The following is a 19,229-nucleotide window of genomic DNA, read 5'->3' as shown; positions in this document are numbered from 1 at the left end:
TTTGCAAACAATAAATTATAAGGTGCCTTAACTCTAGAGTTCCCAGTAGCAGTCTTATGACTAAGGAACTAAAGATTCAAGAATGAATATATGTAGAGATTTCAGCATAATATTTGTTCTATAACTTCTAAATAAACAGAAACATAGGACTATATGGAATTCACCATGGTAGTTTTCTTTGAGAAAAAAGTGCTAATTTCATAATTTCATATTTTAAGTTCCAAAATATGATACTTTTAGATTTTAATTATTTGTGTTTAATTTTATCATGCTACTTCTAAGTTTATTTTTTTAAGTTAAATGCATATTTTAAGTTAAATGTACAAATAAAAATATTTTTAACCCTATGTTCTGCAGATTAATATACATAGTAGCATTTCAGAAAAATGTTTAAGTAGTTAACATTAATTTCATATCTTCATTAAAGTTCAATCAGGATATACAGTAAAATGCACTTGATTACCCTTGGCAATGAATGGGAGGTAGCTTTTTTTTAAAAAAAAGAATCACAAATATCAAGGATTTAGGAACAATATTCTGAAATGGAATGCTCCAACCATAGAATGCAATCTCTCATTCAAGATGGTAAATCTGGTTGAAGAAGTTATTCATAAAACACCTAAATCAAGGCAAACTACTATTTTCACTTTAATCAACTCCCATATAATGTGGGAATTAAATACTCTCTCTCTTACCTCATTTAAAAAAAAATGTGTGCCTAGTAACTTCTCTTTGATAAAATGATACTTAAAACGACAATTAACATAGATCATTTTAACATTAAAAAAGCTATAACACAGCTGATAAGACAGCTGCCTGGAGGAAAAACTCCAGAAGGATCTGGTGCTTATAGTGCAATCCTAACCAATTGCTTCTTACATTTGCAATATGCAAATATATATATAAAAAAAAATTAATTCTGCAGATTAATACACATGGTAGCATTTCAGAAAAATGTCTAAGAGTCTGTGTACAGGTGTGTGCTGAGAAAAGGGAGAATGAAAGGAGAAGGCAGAGTAACATCAAATACATAACTTTTAATACTTCTGTGTATGCAGAAACAATTCCCATTGTATTCAATGGAGTTTATTCTCATGTAAGTCTGTGTAGGACTGCATCCTTAACTGTATATGTCTATCCATTTCTGTCTTTAGCTAAAACAAGGAAAATAGAAAACTAAAATCAGAATGGAGAAACTGCTTAGTTTGAAGCCAACTTGATGATATAAAGAGCTATTTCAGTCCTCACGGAATTTATATGCAAAATATTCCCAAGGGAACCAACAGTCACATCTGATTATTATGGAACAACATTTAAATGATTTCAGAGTTACTCAGAGAGCCATTTTCATGCAAGTAGTATCTGGAGAATGCTACACATATTAATAGTCTTTCCATTATATATTTTGAGTACTAGAGATGCACTCCTCTATCTTCTTACCTGTGTTAAGTCCCCGTGCAATCAAATGGGATTTGTATCTGAGGAACATACATTGAGTTGCACGATAAAATATCAAATTTATGACATGAAAATAATCTGCAAATTCCATAATTTTCATGTGACTGTTAGTTATAGCCACCCATTTCCCATTTACCTAGATCATCTTTAAGGTCAATGTCAGCATTGGTGGGATTGATAATGGCCTCCACTTCGAAGCCGGCTAAATTACTGATTTCACTGTGAATTAGGTTCAGCTGAAAAGAAAAGCATGAGGTGGGAAATAACAACAGGACAGTTGGGAAATCACAGAGAAGCTGCAGTAAAAGTAAGCTTTGCAACATAGATGAGGATAGCATCTCCGAAGGCAAATGTGCAAAAATAAACAGCAGGTCATAAAGAAGGTTGCTTATAAATAAACATAGAATATGTTTCAAACTCTAGACACTAACATGATTCTCCACGTGGGAAGTCAAAATTTGACAGAACACGGCTTAGTTTACAAATTGTAATGCCAGATGGGGAAGGGTCTCCAAAAGCCCAAGGATGCTAAGTTGCTAGGAATTGCTACTACAACCTCGAGCTTCTTGCTCATGCAACCCAGGGGCATCTTTTGACCATAATAACAGAATTACGCATAGCATCCATTTAAACTGATGTGAAAATAGCCTTCCTTCACATTGTTTATGTTTTATTTTTTGTGATTGGTAGAGAGATCATTTATGTTCAAATTTTTGGCAGAATGCATGAGTACAACTATGTAATTTTGAGTTAAACAGCAAAAGCATCCTAAAACACAAGAGTAATTTCAGCTGAAGCCAGTAGGATGTTAATACCCAGTAGATATCAGATGGATTGCACTGTAAACAATTCAGAGATGCCCTGAAAAGTTTGACTGTAGTACTTCCACTCTACAATTTTACTTTTGAATTAAGATGAATGATGTAAATATCCATTCTTAAACATCACCAGAGAGATGGCAAATTTTATTTTATTCATTTCTAATATTTTCTGGGTTTTTTCATGTTCTGTTGTTTGAAACTTGTACTAAGATTGCCACAAAAAAAAAAAAAAAAGTGGGGGAGGAGTAGGAGAAGAAAAAAATCAGACTCATCTAAAAAGAAAATGAAATATTAATGAAGGAAGGATTCATGCTGTTATATGTGTACAAAATTCTGGCTGGCTTATAGTCTTAATTATTATTTCAATATTCCATTTGTAACTAAATTAAAGGCAAGATAGCAGACTTGCCTAAAGCAAAGAAAGAATGGAAATCCAGTCGTCTATTCCTGCTTTCTGAATTTCAGTTAAATCAACACATGTTATGTCTGAATCAATCCACTGCTTATATTCCACTGTTTTCAAAATGCCACAAGTAATAAGCAGATACTGGAAGACCGCCTACTGTACAAATCCAGTAAGAGCAAGATCTTAATTTGAAAATAAATTTCCAATTATGTATTTAGACTCAATAAAAAAGACAGAGGAAAAGAAAATGTATTTAGCCTGTTGTATGTCTAGTGGAGAGTTTGCACACTTAAGCTTGTAAACAACAAATTGTATTTTGTGCAAAACAATTCTTTTCTCGAAGGAAATGTTCAGTGGGTACATAACATTTCCCTGTCCTCCCCCCCATTAGACAGCAGAACATTTGCCTGCTTGTTGAAAGGAATTCTTTTGAATGGAAGCATAGCAGATGGCAATACTGTCCCTTAGGCTCTCTCCACTGTCACAAAAGACATTTTTCTGTTCAACATTAATATAAATTTATACTGCATAGCACGTGATAGCTATATGGATTGATGATGCCATGGATAAACATTAGTCAAAACCAGTCTGTACATGATATAATTCCAATTATACAACAACTTTAAAAAGAGGTATTTCAATTATTATCTGCTGCCACCATTTCAGATTACTGTCTTTCCAACAGCCATACATTTCTTAGACTTCTTAAGGGCTTCCATGTATGTTACTAGCAACTTGTGAAATGAATGTGGTTAGAACAACATGAGATTAACAGGATTAAGAGGGCTGAGATTAAGAATTCTCCACATAACAGTCTTTTGATATCACTTTCATTCAACCACTATCAATACATAACATATATTTTTTGGCCTCACACAGACTAATAAAGTAAATAATAATATAATATAATAGATATAATATAATATAATAATATTGTAGCTCAGTATTCAAAGCTTGTGATAACAAACAATAATACTTAGAATAGCAGTAAGTCATGGAAAGTTTAGGGTTAAACTTTGTAAATATGGCTAAATATATACACAAAGCCTTCTTAGATACAAAAAAATTATCTACTTGAATATATGGCTCCTTGCTATGATACAGTCTCATATTATCTTGTATTTCTCCATACATCATTATTTATAAACCAGTATTTATTGTTCAACCTTTAGCAAATAGCTCTTAATATTTATGGGTGTGTCTTGATGAAAATTTCAATTATCATCATGCCACTACAGTAGAATAATATGATTAGAAGCCATATTAATATAAATCATGTTAAAAGATAACTCTTTTCTGTACACATTTACAATCGCCTCTATTCCTGTGAAAATTTCTTTCTGGAGGTTTCTTGTATATATATCAAACTCTACTATTTCAATGCAATATAATTAGCCAATGAAATATGACACTATAGCATCAGAAGAAATCGGTTTACAATTTTTGTAACCAAACATAGCACACTTTATTTTTAATCATTTTTTAAATGTAATTCAGATTGGAGAAAATTGGCCTTAATTTTTCAATTGCAAGGGAAATATGTAGCAACATGTGAATGGTCAAATATGCAGTTTTCAAGTCCACATATGTCTTGAAAAAACTAAGTGGGGAAATCAGGTATGAACTGGTTAATGTTTCTCTCACCCACCAATCCCTCCAATGTTTTCCCAAATTCTTTCTTTCCTTAGATCATACAGTGTATGAGTTGGGATTGGCTTAAGCCTATGTAAAAGTTCTTTGGATTGTGGTTGAAGAATCCTCTTGCAATATCCCCCCCCCCCCCCTTACCACCACATCTTTTTAAGAAACTGATGCATATTTCTTTTATTGCCCATGCATTCTATTTATGTTAATTTGTGACTATGGGTTACTATGTCAATCCCCTCCTGTCTCTATTGATGCTTGCAAATTATTTCCAGGAAGATAACCTTAATTCTAAACTTGATTTCGGCCACTTTCCCTTTCTCTTGTGTTAAATTATTGCTACTCTGGATTACTGAAACCTTTTTCTTACAATTATAGTTTAGGCTTTTTATCTCTATGAAATCATTATCAATTTTTTTCAGTTTTATTAATCATTTATTTGGCCAAATGGTGTTTCCCAATCATTATCTTTTACAAGATTCTCATTCTGTTTTATAGCAAAATAAATGCCATGTCCTTACTTTTTCATGGCTGTATTTTCATCTAATTTTTGAAAACTTTCTGCCTAGCCTTTGGTTCCTTCTACTCTGCCAGGGTAATCCACTCGAAGACTACCTTCCTATCTGTCTCTTCTTGGGTTGCTCAATAAATATAAGGCAGTATGTCTTCCTCTTTTGAATGCCTAGAGTAGTGCTCCCCCCTTTTTTGAGCGCCAATGACAGGTTCCATGGAGAGCATTTTTCTGTGGACCAGGAGGGAACGTGGTTTCACATGCTGTCCACAGCCCGGGGATTGGGGACGCCTAGCCCTAGAGACCTGTCTTTTCTGAGACTATTGGATTATGAAGTATGCAAACTGTATTTGTTCATATTTATTATTAATCTTATGTCTGTTTAAATTTTACTCTCTTTTGGAGTGGGGCCTTTTAAAAAATCCACTGCATCTTATAAATTGATGGCATTCTGTACTTAATATATATCATTTACAATGTTTGTAAAATAAGTTGAGAATATTTCCTTTTACTCATAGAAATGTATCTCTAGGTTCAATTAACACACATGCATACACACACACACACACACACACACACACACACACACACACAGAAAATATTTTGAATAAATGCACAAACCTACCTTTTGCCCAAGAAATAGACTTTTGGTGGATAAGACAGTGAAACCATCTGTTGGGGTGCCTTCTGTTGTGCTGTCAGCACTTGCTGATTTACTGACTTCTCCCTGTTTCTTTTCACATATAAATCAGTTAACCAATCAGCCTATTAGCAAATCCAATTTTAAATAAACATTACATAACTAATGTACACACACACACATACATACATACACACATAAAGATAAAGGTAAAGGTTCCCCTCGCACATGTGCTAGTTGTTCCTGACTCTAGGGGGCGGTGCTCATCTCCGTTTCAAAATCGAAGAGCCAGTGCTGTCCGAAGACGTCTCCGTGGTCATGTGGCCGGCATGACTAAACGCCAAATGCGCACAGAATGCTGTTACTTTCCCACCAAAAGTGGTCTCTATTTTTCTACTTGCATTTTTTACGTGCTTTCGAACTGCTAGGTTGGCAGAAGCTGGGACAAATAACAGGAGCTCACCCTGTTACGCGGCACTAGGGATCAAACCGCTGAACTGCCGACCTTTCGATTGACAAGCTCAGTGTCTTACCCACTGAGCCACCATATCCCTTAAACACATATACATACACATACATATATACAGAGACTGAGAGATAGCAACTATATGTTGGGATAAGCAAATTCCAAACAGGAAAGAAAGTTAGCAAAATCCTGATTTTTAGATCTTAAATGCTGAAGTCAGGTCATCCTTTCTACATCTTTTTTCAAGAGCAGCATCTATTTTCCTATGTTAAAAAATAAATAGTAATTGGTGTAACAACACCAAAAATAGCTGGCTTCTTGGACTCTATAGCTAGGAATGAACGTGCAGAAAACCAGAATTGAAAACGTAACTGCACAGCAGTCTATCTATACATCGAAATCTATAAAAGAAGTTGAATTTTTATTACTATGTATCTGAAAAGTCAATATTTCACATATCCACTCTTGAAATACCTAGATCTCATGTAGATATTCTTATGAACCAGAATAAATTCAGTGCAATTGTATTTTACTTTACATTAGATTGGATATATATTTTACTAGTCATCTAGCAACTTACTTACCCTATTTCTGAGCAAAAATGCATGACAGGCAAAAAAAACTGTAGGCCAAAAAATTGTAGATACCTTAGACTTTCTTGCTACTTTCTTTGTGCTTGCTTTCTTTGTTGTGGTTTTCTTCTGTGTTGGTGACTTTGCTTTTTTAGCTGGGGGTGGAGTGATGATTGCTTCCAATTTTCCTTTTGAACCCCGCTTTTTGGCCAACAACTCTGGGTGAATATTTGGTAATACACCACCACTGGCTATGGTGACACCTTTCAACAGCTTAAAAGGAAATGGAACAAAAAGGTATCTCTAAGAGATTTTAAAACTTGAAAAAATGAAGACTTTAATTCTGAAGAAAAGGATAATGAAATACCCAAATTAAGAGTTGAGTCCCTACCACGTGATGAGATTGTATGTCAATTTTAGAGTTAACAACTGCTGATATATTTTCTAAAGATATCATTCAAATGAAGCAATTTTGACTTATTTAACAGATCATGAGTTACATTTTTAGACAGAATAAGCAGGAATTTTAAAAAGAAAGAAAAACGAACTCCTAAAACCATGGAATGTATTTTCACCTGATTTAACTCTTCATCATTTGCTACAGCCAGCAAGATATGTCTAGGAGTGACACGACCTTTCTTGTTATCTCGTGCTGCATTTCCAGCCAATTCAAGAATTTCCGCTGCCAAGAAAGATAAAATTGTTTTGATTCTTCTTTTTTATTTTCAAAATAGAATGCACAACGTTATTCAGGAATCAATAAAAGAACTACAACTGGTACAACAATATTAAGGATAAATAAATGGGAAAAGACATTTGATAAGAATTAATTGCACATAATCTGGTAACATCTTATTTCACCACAGAGATGGAGGACAGTATAGATGCATGTGACATCAGAGGTATTCATCTGTGCAAGTTTTCTCCAAAGATGTTCTCCAAAAATACTTTTAGGAAGTATTTTAAATGCATTTAACACATCTGACAGTCTTGAACATAAACCAGGTTTTTAAGAATTTTGCTAATAATAACAACTTGATCTGGAAAACGTTAGTAACTGTGTACAGAAATGATAACATATGTTAAGAAAGAGCAAGGATTGTCCAGCTAAATAAACAATGGAAATACCCAAATTTTCTACGTTTCGTGGCAATGTACATTAAAAAGCAATTGCAGGTAAAGGAAGCAAGAAGATTAAAATGGAAAGAGCCACACAGATGATTATAAAGATAGTGAATAGATAAAGAATGCAAAATCACCAAGCAAAATATTCAATGGATATAGAAGATTTAATAAATAACTAAAGTATGCATACTGTATACATAAACATATTTAGTTACTAGTATATTTAAAAGCAATATATTTTGTTTAAACAACTTCAAGTAAGCACCCTATTCTACCAAAATTCTGTTCACTATTTTAATGGCTCATTTTAATGTTGCTTTTAATTATATCAGTTTTCTGGTATCTTAAAGTTATTTTCACTATAAGCTGCTTCAGCATTGGAATATATGAAAATTGAGGTATAAATTCAGTAATAAATGAATATGGAATATATTTAACCATGTCAGAGCGTGTAAACAACTATTAGATATTTTTTTGGATTATTATTATTTTTTTTACAAATAATCTGGTCATTAAAGTTTATTGGGAAATCTGTGACTACTTTTAGACAAGCTGTGGGTATATTTCATTAATAACAAAATAATTTTCCAATGCTTTTAAAAAAGCAATGAATACTACTAAAAACTTGATGAACACAGTCAAAATGATGACAGTCTTACTAATTTTATCTTGTGCCTAATTCATACTCCACTATACTTGTTATCAATATCCATTATGATGAATTACATTGCTCAGTTTGGAGATAGGATTCTCTTCCATAAGTATATTACTTGCTATTGACCAATTCCATTCATTGCCTTTATTAGAGACTAGGAATAGATTTTCGCTTAACAGCTGATATAAACATACAAAAAGTCATATCACAGAGTCTATAAGTATTCTCTAAAATTCTATGGGAATTATTTTTTTGTCCTTCACCCATCTCTTAAGATTTTCTAAGATTTTACCTCTGTAAAAAGAACCCCCACCCCAAATAATCATTTTGAGATTTTTAGATATCTCAATCTCTTGTCAGATACAAGATGTAAATATGCTTGGAAAATTTAAATTGGAGATATAGCAAAAAGAATGTAAGGACAGAAGAGAAACACATGCATCTCTTTCTGACAGTCCTTGACTGACAAAATGTAACAGTACATTTTTCCATCTAGTTTGGGGAATTTTATAGATAGTTTGAGGAACTTTTCTTTTTAATACAAACAAGTGACCAATAGTTAGATTTTACAAAAAGCAAAGCAAACCTGCAACCCACTACTTAAAAACTGAACCCCCAAGCCAGCAACTTCTTCAAGATAGGAAACAGACACACAGAACTTTTCCAACTTGTAGCAAACAGGAAACTTCACATGTAACTTACACCTGCAACTGTTTGACTGGTTCTCATGAAACCTTCTGGTTTTTATACCAGATTTCCATTAATATAATTTGACACAGGCCTAGCCCAATTTGAAAGTATGTATGAAATATCAGAGCAGGGAAAGCCTACGAGATTTAAAATCCCAAGGTTTAATAGGGGTATATTGGATCACAGGAAAAAAGATACATACTGTACAATACATACATACATACATACATACTGTACAAGACACTGTTCCGCAACACATGCCTAAGAATTTTTCAACATGCCTAATAGTTGCTGGGAATTATGATTTCCCTCCAAGTTCTTTTTCCTTGCCCAATTCTGAGGAGTTGGAGGTGGGGGCATTTTATCTTGTTTGGGGCTCTTGAACGGAAAGCAATTAATCAGATCAAATTTGAAGAAAGTCAGTAACAACAGCATTACAGTAGTTGCTCGTATCCAGGGAGACACAAAAATCCAAAACCATTGTCATTGTCAGTTCTCAAATCAACTCAAACTTGAGATCCAAGCTACTAGCAACATACCAGACGAAGGCAAGGCTACTAGCAAATGTTTGAAATGCAGATATTTCTCAATTCCACATAAAACTCAATTGGAGAGTTTCCTACTTGGGAATCAGATAACAATGTCACAATTTTAAGGATTCCATTTTAAAAGGTTAAAATTTGTTAAGAATTCCATGCCTCCTCTTTTAGATGCTAACCTGTTTTTTTTTTTTTAGTCTATCACAGTTTTATTCAATGTTTTAAAAATTAAATAGAAAATACAAAGTGGATATAATCATAATTTGGAAAATTTTGAATTTTCTAAGAAGGGTAGTATTTTTCACAATAACCATGCTCTTATTATTTCCTATAGGGAAATAGGCATTTTCTAGCAACTTTGGTTACAAGTCCCATAAATCTGTGATCTTTATGAACATTTTTACATACACAATGGATTTCTAAGCAGCTTCATGATATATGGCATTAACCATGGTCAGAGCTCTGAACAAACTTCATTCATTCTTTTTCACAATGGTGTTCCAAATACTGTAGAACTCCCATGATGTTTTAAAGCAGACATCTTTAAAACATCTATAAAAACATCTGTACTGAAATGGAAGTAACTGATCAATCTCAAAGTTTAACGTATATTATGGAAATTTATATGGAATGATTCTACAATTTCATACTTTTGAAATTTAAATGTAGGTTAAATGTCAGCTCTCAAGTCAAATCTGTTGTTCATTATAGAAGACAAGTTAAATGCTAAATTTGCATGATAGTTTCTTTTCTCAATACTTAGTTCAAGGAAAAAATCCTTGGTAATTGTCAGGTGTTCAGGACATGGACTTTTGCTATGCAAATGTGAATATACCTGACAGCTAGGAATTCTGACTTCATCCAAAGTCTGATTAGATTTTGTTTCCTCTTCTGGGTAGAAATTTTATGTCTTGAGTAAAACCATTTCTCTGATTTCAAAAACATTTGCCTTCCTTTACTTCATTGCAATGAAGTCATAATGTAGAAAATTTAGTTTGTAACAGCTAACAGATGACATGCTGAGCAGTTGCCAGCATTTCTAACATCCCCAAAAGCCAAGAGAAAAGTCTAAAAAGTGTGTGAAACTCAATCATTCAGCCAAAAAGAAAGTTAAGAAAAACTCCAGAAACTAAGAGAGGGACATTAGCATTCAGAAATTTTTTAAAAAGCAAATGGTAATAGGGAAACCATAAATAGAATAAACAATTTCTAATCCATACAGGTACTTTATTTTTATCCCTTTCTCTGTTACACACATACAAAAATCAGTCTTCTATAAGTGACTAATTGATTAGATCATCTTATAATTTTGAATTATTTTAACAGAATTAGCAGCGTTTTTCTTGAACATTCTTTTATTTTGAAAAAAATGTACTTCTTTTCTCTAGAAATACTTCTTTAAAAAATATCAGGCTTACCTTTGCCATAATTAAGAGTCAATAATTATCACTCCAAGGATGTATCTTGTCAAACCTGTTCACCCAGTTAATTGCCTGTGCATTAAATGTTTAAGGGACAGCTTTTAACAATGCAGCTGACTGAGCTGTGTTTAATGGAATTTATAATTTCACTTTAGAAACCTCTCATCCCCCCCAAGTCAAATTTCTACTTCATCCTTTCCTTCAACCTTGCAGGTGTTTCTAAAAGGTAGCCTTCCAGAAAGCAAAAAGGAAGGTAAAGAATAGAATTCTTTATTGGCCAAGTGTGATTGGACACACAAGGAATTTGTCTTGGTGCATATGCTCTCAGTGTACATAAGAGAAAATATATATTCATCAAGAATCATAAGGTACAACACTTAATGATAGTCATAGGGAACAAATAAGCAATCAAATCATATTAGGAAACAGTCAATATAAATTGAAAAGGAAGAACATGTTTTTTAAGGCTGTGCTATAGAATTCAGATAAGTGTTTTACAAAATATGTTGATGTGAACAAAGCACTTCCCTTTGAAGTAGAAAGTAGTATCTGTGAAAGCACACATGCAAACCAACCAGAGGTAGCTTTTGAAGCAGCCATATAAGCCATACAAGGACACGGTTGGTTTAATGCTTCAAAGAGAGTGTTTGCTTCAGGAAAATGTACTTGTTGAAGCACTTCTTTCAAATGCTTTGCTCAGCCGTATTATACTTTCCATCTTAATTAGCTATGGAAGAAGTCGTGGAAAAAATATTAGGTGGAAATCTATTTTAGGTTTCTTGTGTGAATCTCACGTCACTGGGACACAAACACTCCTGTGAACTTTCAACAATAAGCAAGGGCAAGTACATGGTAGAAACTACCTGGAAGAAGCATCACACCAATTTTGTTGGAATCTCAAATTGTACTTCTTTGATATGTCAGATGCTGGGTCTTAATAACTTTACAACAGGAGTGTGACCCTATACATATTTATACATTCAATTATTATTTATTGCATTTCTATCACATTTTTCACCAGAAATACACGATATACAGAAATTTCAAATCCGATTTTTATCCTCGCAACCACCTAGTGTGGTAAATTGGGTTTAGAGAGATCAATTGGCTAAAGTCATCCAAATGGGAATATGACTATTAAAAACCATATTAGTTTAGGAGTTCAGTGGAGCTTCTTCTCTCATAAATTAATTTTGAATTGTAGCTACAAAAAAATACGTAGTGTAGCTATACTGCACTAGAGAGGGAACATTTGGAATACTGCATCCAGTTCTGGTCACCCTGATACAAAAAAGATGCCGAGACCCTAGAAAGAGTGCAGAGAAGAGCAACAAAGATGATAAGGGGTCAGGAGGTTAAATCATACAATGAACAGCTAAGGGAGGGGTGTCAAACTCACATCGTCACAGCGTTGTCACGTGAAATATCAGGACATTTTCCCCCTTCGCTAAATTGGGCGGGGGCGGGGCCAGCACATGACGCATCCGGCCCGCGGGCTGCAAATTCGACACTCCTGAGCTAAGGGAACTAGGTAGATTTAACTTAGTGAAAAAAAGGCTCATAAGAGACATGATAGCAGTCTTCCAATACTTGAAGGGCTAACATAGAGAAGAGAGTGTTGATTTATTCTCCATTGCACCTAAAGGCAAGACAAAAAGCAATGGGTGGAAGCTCATTGGATTCAACCTGGAAATAAGGAGGAACTTTCTGACAATAAGAACAATTACTCAATGGAATAGCTTGCCTCCCAGAGTTGTGAGTGCTCCCTTATTGGAGGTTTTCAACAAAAGATTGGACGACCATTTATCCGTGATGGTATAAGGACTCCTGCCTTGGGCAGGGGATTGGACTAAAAGACCTCCAAGGTGCCTTTCAGCCCTATGATTCTATGATTTTAAGAAGATAATTTTTTAAAAAACAGAACTGAAAGGAGGACCAAAACCTGATTAACAAATGTAAATATAAGCTGTTTTTTATAGACCCTAATAGAAGGAAGTCAAAATCTTCATCCGTTCATACTGGCCCGATTCTCTCTTCTTCCTTCTCTCAATTAGTCTGTAAAATGGTGTTTCCTTTGCCTACCAGTTTACACTTCATTGTTACTCTTTAACAGTTTACACATGCCTTTCCCCCCTTTTAAACACATCTAAACATGATTAGACTAAGAACTGCCAGATGTTGCTTGAGTGAAAGCAGTATGCGAGTTTTGGCTCAACTAGTTTACAACTCAAGACAGGTCTTGTGCTCTTACATTTGCTCTTGGCTTACATCCTTAAGTTCCAAGGGCATTTGTTATAAACTAGTAATTACACAAATTAGACACCAATCACATTGCATGTGTGTCCCCTGTATGCATTAACATCAATGATTACAAAGTACTAATTTCTTTGGATACAGCACTGAACAAGTCCTTGTAGCAGACGGTTACCTCTTTCACACTTGCTTAAGGGAACATTACAGGTAGAAAAGAAAGTGAGGCCTAACTTTAGCCACAGTCATTCGTTCCTATTATGTGCTTATTTCACGATTTGAACAAATTAACAAATCTCCCAGTAACAGATTTGCCATCACACAATTGGGAATAAGTGGAGTTGTACTACTAATGGCAAGATTTTTCAATAATCTAAGCCTCCTAAAGAAAGATAGTCTTTGAGCTTCACTTTCTTTTTTTCTTTTTCTCTCAATTAAAATGGAAAAAGAAGTTACCAGTGGCACAATTATGGTTGGCACAGGAAGATCTGGGGGAACTTTATCCACTTCTAACCTCATGGACCTAGTAAAGTAGTTCACATGAATAGGGCTTATAAGTGATTTCTTTACCTTAAGGATCCAGGTTAATTCAAAAGCAGCAGAAAGAGAACATTGAAATGTATAGCTATGAGGCAGGTGTGTGTGTGTGTGTGTGTGTGTGTGTGTGTGTGTGAGAGAGAGAGAGAGAGAGAGAGAGAGAGAGAGAGATATTGTCCCACAGTCTAGTCAATTTTTGAAAAACAAAGAAAAAAACAATGACAACATGAAATATACCACTAAAAATATAGAACATATGGAACCCACTTTAGACTTTTGTTATCAGAAAAATATTCTTGCTGCTTATGAAGGGGTTCGTTGGCTGTACCAATCTGAGAATGTTTCAATAAGTATATTTTGTTTTCAGTTTTAGTTGACTCATTAACTCAGACAGGCATAACATAAATAGAAATCATACACACAACATATGCAGGAATGACATGTATTCAAAAGTATAGTGTCATTTTTCATTGAAAACTTTTTATTCCTTCTTATGATACATTTTAAGTAATATTCAAAACCTTTAAATGTTATTCATCAAATCAAATTAGTTTTACACATCACAGAGATTGCAATAAACATCCTTTAAAAATTATGTTTTATGACTCGGATACAATTACCCCCATGTTTTTAAATTACTTCAATTTTTCCAGAGAAAGAAAAAAGTAACATTGTGGGTTAAGTGAGTTCAAGATAATGACTTCTGACAACTAACATAATAAGGACTTAAAATGACAAGTAAAACAAACTGGCAGGAGAGAGCTTTATTGTTCAAGCATTCAATGACTTAGCATAAGTCTCCATCCTATTAATGAATTATGATTCAACAGAAATCTGATTTTTTACTACTTCTTGAGGATTTTGGTGATGCAATAACACAGAAGAACAAAACCTCAAAATCAGCAATTCCAATTCCAATCAGCAATTTTTTTTTGCATTGTTTGTTTTAAATTTATAAAATGTACATACTAGCAAGTCATTTCCAATGGAGGAAAATGTTAATGGGCAAAACCAACAGTTCCAGGATTCTCTCTACTGCACTTTTCTAGCAAACTACATCCAAGTATATTAGAGAAATGTATGTTTTGTACATCGCCTGCAGTTTTATAAACTTCATTTTTTCTTTGTTGTAGTTTTCTTCAACTCAGTACAGCAATAAATTAACAGAAATTTCCATAAAGTTCATTTCTGTTGTCTTTAAACTTTCTCTACAAGTTTTTTCTACTTTCTGTCTGCATTTTTTTAAAAAAATTGTTTTACAAACACCTTGGAGGAAGGGTCACCGTAAATGGAACTACATTAATACAGTACAGCATTCTAAAACTCCTGTAAAATAAATTTTAGTTTAAAGAAAAAAGCAAAACAGCATCATGTTTGACTTATTCATGAATATAGTATGTCACAAATCTATTCATCATGAACTAATGGCTCTAAGGGCCTCTACATTTTGTTAATGTTCTAGAATTACAATAATCTTAGAAGAAACAGAAAAGGACATTGGAATTTAATAAACAAATAGACCAAGACTATTTTGAAGCGCTTCTTTGAACAAAACTTAAAAACTCTGTAACTGTCATGAGTTCTCAGGTCAAAGAAATATATAGAAGATATTTACAATCACCTATTCTCATTTCTTGAATTCTTTCAATGTTTCAAATTTTAAAAAAATCTTAAAAATCTTAAATTTACAAGCATCTTAACATGTTCATTAAAATTAGCAGCTTTGTTTAAGGTGTTGGACTAGGAGTAGAGAAATCCAGATTCCTATTTATTCTCAGAGATGAAAGGACAACTGGTTGACCATGGGACAGTCACTATCTCTGAGTTTGTCCTACTTCACAAGGTTATTGTTAGTTTAAAAATCAAGGGTGGGGCGCCTTCCCATGTTATCCTGTGGAAAGCTGTGGTATAGATGCAGCAAATAATAATTGAATAATTAATATACATAGGCTGCCCAACTTCAGATGGCTACTAGATAACAAAAAGGCCTACAGAAAGCTCAAATTGCCATCTAGGGTTAAACTGGTACAAAGAGGTATTTTGGTGTGTAGCAGGTCTGAGGTAAAAAGCAATCCCTATGCCACAGCATAGTGCAAAGCCCAGCCCCAGCTTGACCCTGCAACCAGGCTAGGCCTGCCTCAGCAGCTATAGGAGGGGGGGAAAAAAGCAAAGGTGAACTGGGGTGACAGACTACAGAGTGGCAGGGGTCCCACAGCATAGGGTGACGAGGGTGATTGGGACAGGCTGGGTGGCTACAGCTTCTAGACATAGCAAGCAGCCCCACAGCCAGATAGTTCTCAGAGTGGCCAAAAGGACAGAGATTGGGGGGAGATAGGTAGGTGGGGGGGAAGTTGGAGGCAGTTCTTTACCTTACTGAGGCTTAGGGCTGGGAGGGACTAAGCTTGGAATGCCTTAGATTGGGATGGTTCTTGACTAAAGACCAGTAACTCTCGCTTAATGACTGCAGTGGCTAGATTGCAGTGGCTAAGTCATCCTGTCAGCTGATATTTCGCTTTACAACCGCAACCAAAATTCTGGTACCAACCTTGGCCATAAGTTGACGACTATCCTTAAGAACTCAAAAGATACCATCTAGAGCACGCCTGTCAAACTCCCGGCCCGCGGGCCAGATGCGTCATATGCCACCCATGCCCAAGCCCACGCCCGGTTTAGCAAAGGGGGGAAATATCCCTATACATCACGTGACAGCGCCATTACGAAGTGAGCTTCACACCCCTGATCTAGAGCAAGTAACAACCAATTCTTTTCCCCAGTGGAAATAAAAAATGAACATCCCTCCTCTATCACCGAATCCCAAGGTCTGGAGAAAAACCCATGGTTTTAATGCCTGTCGGGGTGGGGGGGTCCTGTAAAACTCTTGAGGGGATGCTGTTCCAGAGGACACATGCTGCAACAGAGAATGCTTGTTTGCTTGCTTGCTTACTTACTCCTAGATGATATTGCTTATTTACAGGGAACAGAAGCTGTACAATGGATGAATTTTACTTGATCATTTAGACTAATTTCTTAACCTTGACAACTTTAAGATGTGTGGACTTCAACTCCCAGAATTCCCCAGCCAGCATTCAGCTGGGCATTAATTCTGGGAATTGAAGTCCATGCATCTTAAATTTGTTAAGGTTGAAACACAGTGCTCTAGACTGACATTTCAAAGGACCATGAAATGGAGTACTTCTTGTTTGTTTGTTTTATAAAAGCAAATGACACATTCCCACTGCAAATAAACATCTTCACTTTTGATCATAATGCATTTTAAATGGGCACAGCCATCAGAGTAATCAGTCAAATGAAAGTGTCTTTTTCTGAACTTTGCTTCTTTAAAAAATTAGTCAAACAGAAAAACCATGCAGGCAATTAAGAGAAAACATGTGCACGAATACAAGCACAGAGTAATCACAGTTCCTCATAATGGAACTAATTAGAAGTAGACAATGCCTTCTTCTCAGTTCTTTCTGTAATACCTTCCTTAGTGATTGCAGATCATGTTTACAAATTCCCAAGTTGCCGGATTCTTCTACTCACCCACCTCCATCCTTGCCAACCTCCCCCCCCCCAAATTTGATCTTCATGTTTCATTTTATTTCTCTGCTCAAGATACTTCAGCTGACAGAAGTGAGGAAAACAGTTACATAATTGGAGGCATGTGTTGCTCAAACATTTCTAGCAATACATGTTTTTGCAAGTTGTTCTTTTAAATAAGACACACGGTGAAGATTATTTTGTAAAAGGACATGTAGTTTTGAATATTTTGATTTAGATTTCATGTCTGATAGTGTTCCTTTTACTCTCAAGAAAAATGCATAATGATACAAATTTATATATTTAGATCACAATAATATTCTAACTCAAGAATACACTATTTTGATCTCAAATGACATATTTAGAGACTACTGGAAAACCTGACAACCTTAACAAGTGGCAATTTCTAGATGACCGTGGTTGGTTTTGAAAAGTTAAGCAAGATCAAACCTGATTAGTAATTGGATGAAAGACTTAGATGTCAGGTCTGAAAAAGTTGGGGAAAAAAACCATTCCAAAGGCAACAATGGAGAGCCATTTGCATATTTTATCAAGAAATAATATGAATGCATCAGTAATCAGTAATTGAGTTACATTTAAGGGCACATAAATTGAATAGTAGAAATACTTTAGCTTTATATTTATATTATTTAATGTTAATCTACTTCATATTTAAAAGCAGCTCAGTATTATGTCTTTTTAAAAATAAACATAATTCAGTTTTCTTAAAAGTTGCATGTTTAACTTTTAAAAGCTTACAAAGAACAAAGAATCTGAATCCTGTTAATCCTATCTTCTACCTCACAATAATTTAGCCCAAGTGAAATTAACAAAATTTCATTAAAGATACTTACAATTTTTTTCACTACTGTGCATTTTAAAAAGATAATGTTTTTTTAAAAAATATTACCATAGTTGCTGCTATTTTAAAAAGTTGACTTAAATTTCTATTTGTGGTCTTTTTCTTTTGTAAAATCAAATTATGAGCAGAAACTTTATACACATTAAACATCACTGTTACACTCTGGTCTTGATTCTTATTAGAAGCTTACATACAGTATGGGTGCATGGGTACTTAAACATTACAAACAATTATTCAAAAGCTACAAATCTTCAGAGAAATCTATTGTAAATTCAAATTTTAAAATTTTTTACAACTGCTCAAATTTTATGGTATGATACTTCCAAGAATTAGAAAAAAGAAATCTGGATTAAAACTTGACAAACTGGATTGTGTGGATAATGTTTCTATACCAAACCTCCTCCTCACTTTCTTCATGAATTCCTTTTATGACTATTTTTTATTTTTATTGCTTTCTCACTATTGTCTTATTCAAATGAACTTACCAGTCAAGTATTCAAGTACTGCTGCCATATATACTGGAGCACCGACCCCAATTCTGTATTTTGGATGACCTTTCTTTATATAACGAAGCATGCGTCCAACAGGGAATATGACCCCAGCCTTTGCTGAGCGAGATGTTTTGGTTGACTTTTTCTTTCCACCCCTGCTGGACATTTTTTTTCAGGGGGGTGTGGATCAGCACACTAAAAATAAAGAAGAAAGTAAGACTACCCATGGGTTCCATAATATTTATTCCAAATAATAAGTAAGACCTGATTATTATAAAATATTAACAGCTAAATAAAGTTTCTAAGTGCACTGTGCAATTTCAATTGCCATATTATCACAAATACAGGATTTTTAGTGTATTTCAACAATGGTAATGGAATTAAGCATTGTTAGTATGTAAGCAAAATCAGCTTCCAAAATAATCAATATTTCACTGCATGATGGATAGTAGATTGTTTAGCTTATGTGACAAAGAAGATATAATGGAAGAGAGATTTTAAAAAGGCCTGATAAAATCTCTAAAGCAAAAGTAAAATTTAATTCAAAATTCTCAAAAGACAAACTTATACATATGTGTAGACATGTGCATCAAATACATAA

At 34.3% G+C, this 19,229-nt stretch overlaps 1 protein-coding gene across 2 annotated transcripts in view; it reads right to left on the bottom strand.

The window, feature by feature from the left end:
- Nucleotides 1-19,229, bottom strand: part of MACROH2A1 (macroH2A.1 histone) — a 38,398-nt gene that overhangs the window by 8,456 nt on the left and 10,713 nt on the right. The window contains exons 2-6 of one of the 2 annotated variants that reach the window (XM_070937289.1): nt 18,623-18,823; nt 7,094-7,200; nt 6,594-6,791; nt 5,466-5,573; nt 1,595-1,694 (exon numbers count right to left, since the gene is read on the bottom strand). In XM_070937289.1, the coding sequence (XP_070793390.1) occupies nt 1,595-1,694; nt 5,466-5,573; nt 6,594-6,791; nt 7,094-7,200; nt 18,623-18,794 (685 nt within the window). In that variant the 5' untranslated portion in view covers nt 18,795-18,823. The remainder of the gene's footprint in view (nt 1-1,594; nt 1,695-5,465; nt 5,574-6,593; nt 6,792-7,093; nt 7,201-18,622; nt 18,824-19,229) is intronic. The other variant, XM_070937290.1, reaches the window with a different exon arrangement.

This window comes from Pituophis catenifer, unplaced genomic scaffold (assembly GCF_029215685.1).
Source record: "Pituophis catenifer annectens isolate HBS135680 unplaced genomic scaffold, rPitCat1.0.hap2 SCAF_2, whole genome shotgun sequence".
Classification (NCBI taxonomy): domain Eukaryota; kingdom Metazoa; phylum Chordata; class Lepidosauria; order Squamata; family Colubridae; genus Pituophis; species Pituophis catenifer.
Note: the sequence above shows the minus strand (reverse complement) of the source record. Positions and strands in the feature narration are given on the sequence as shown.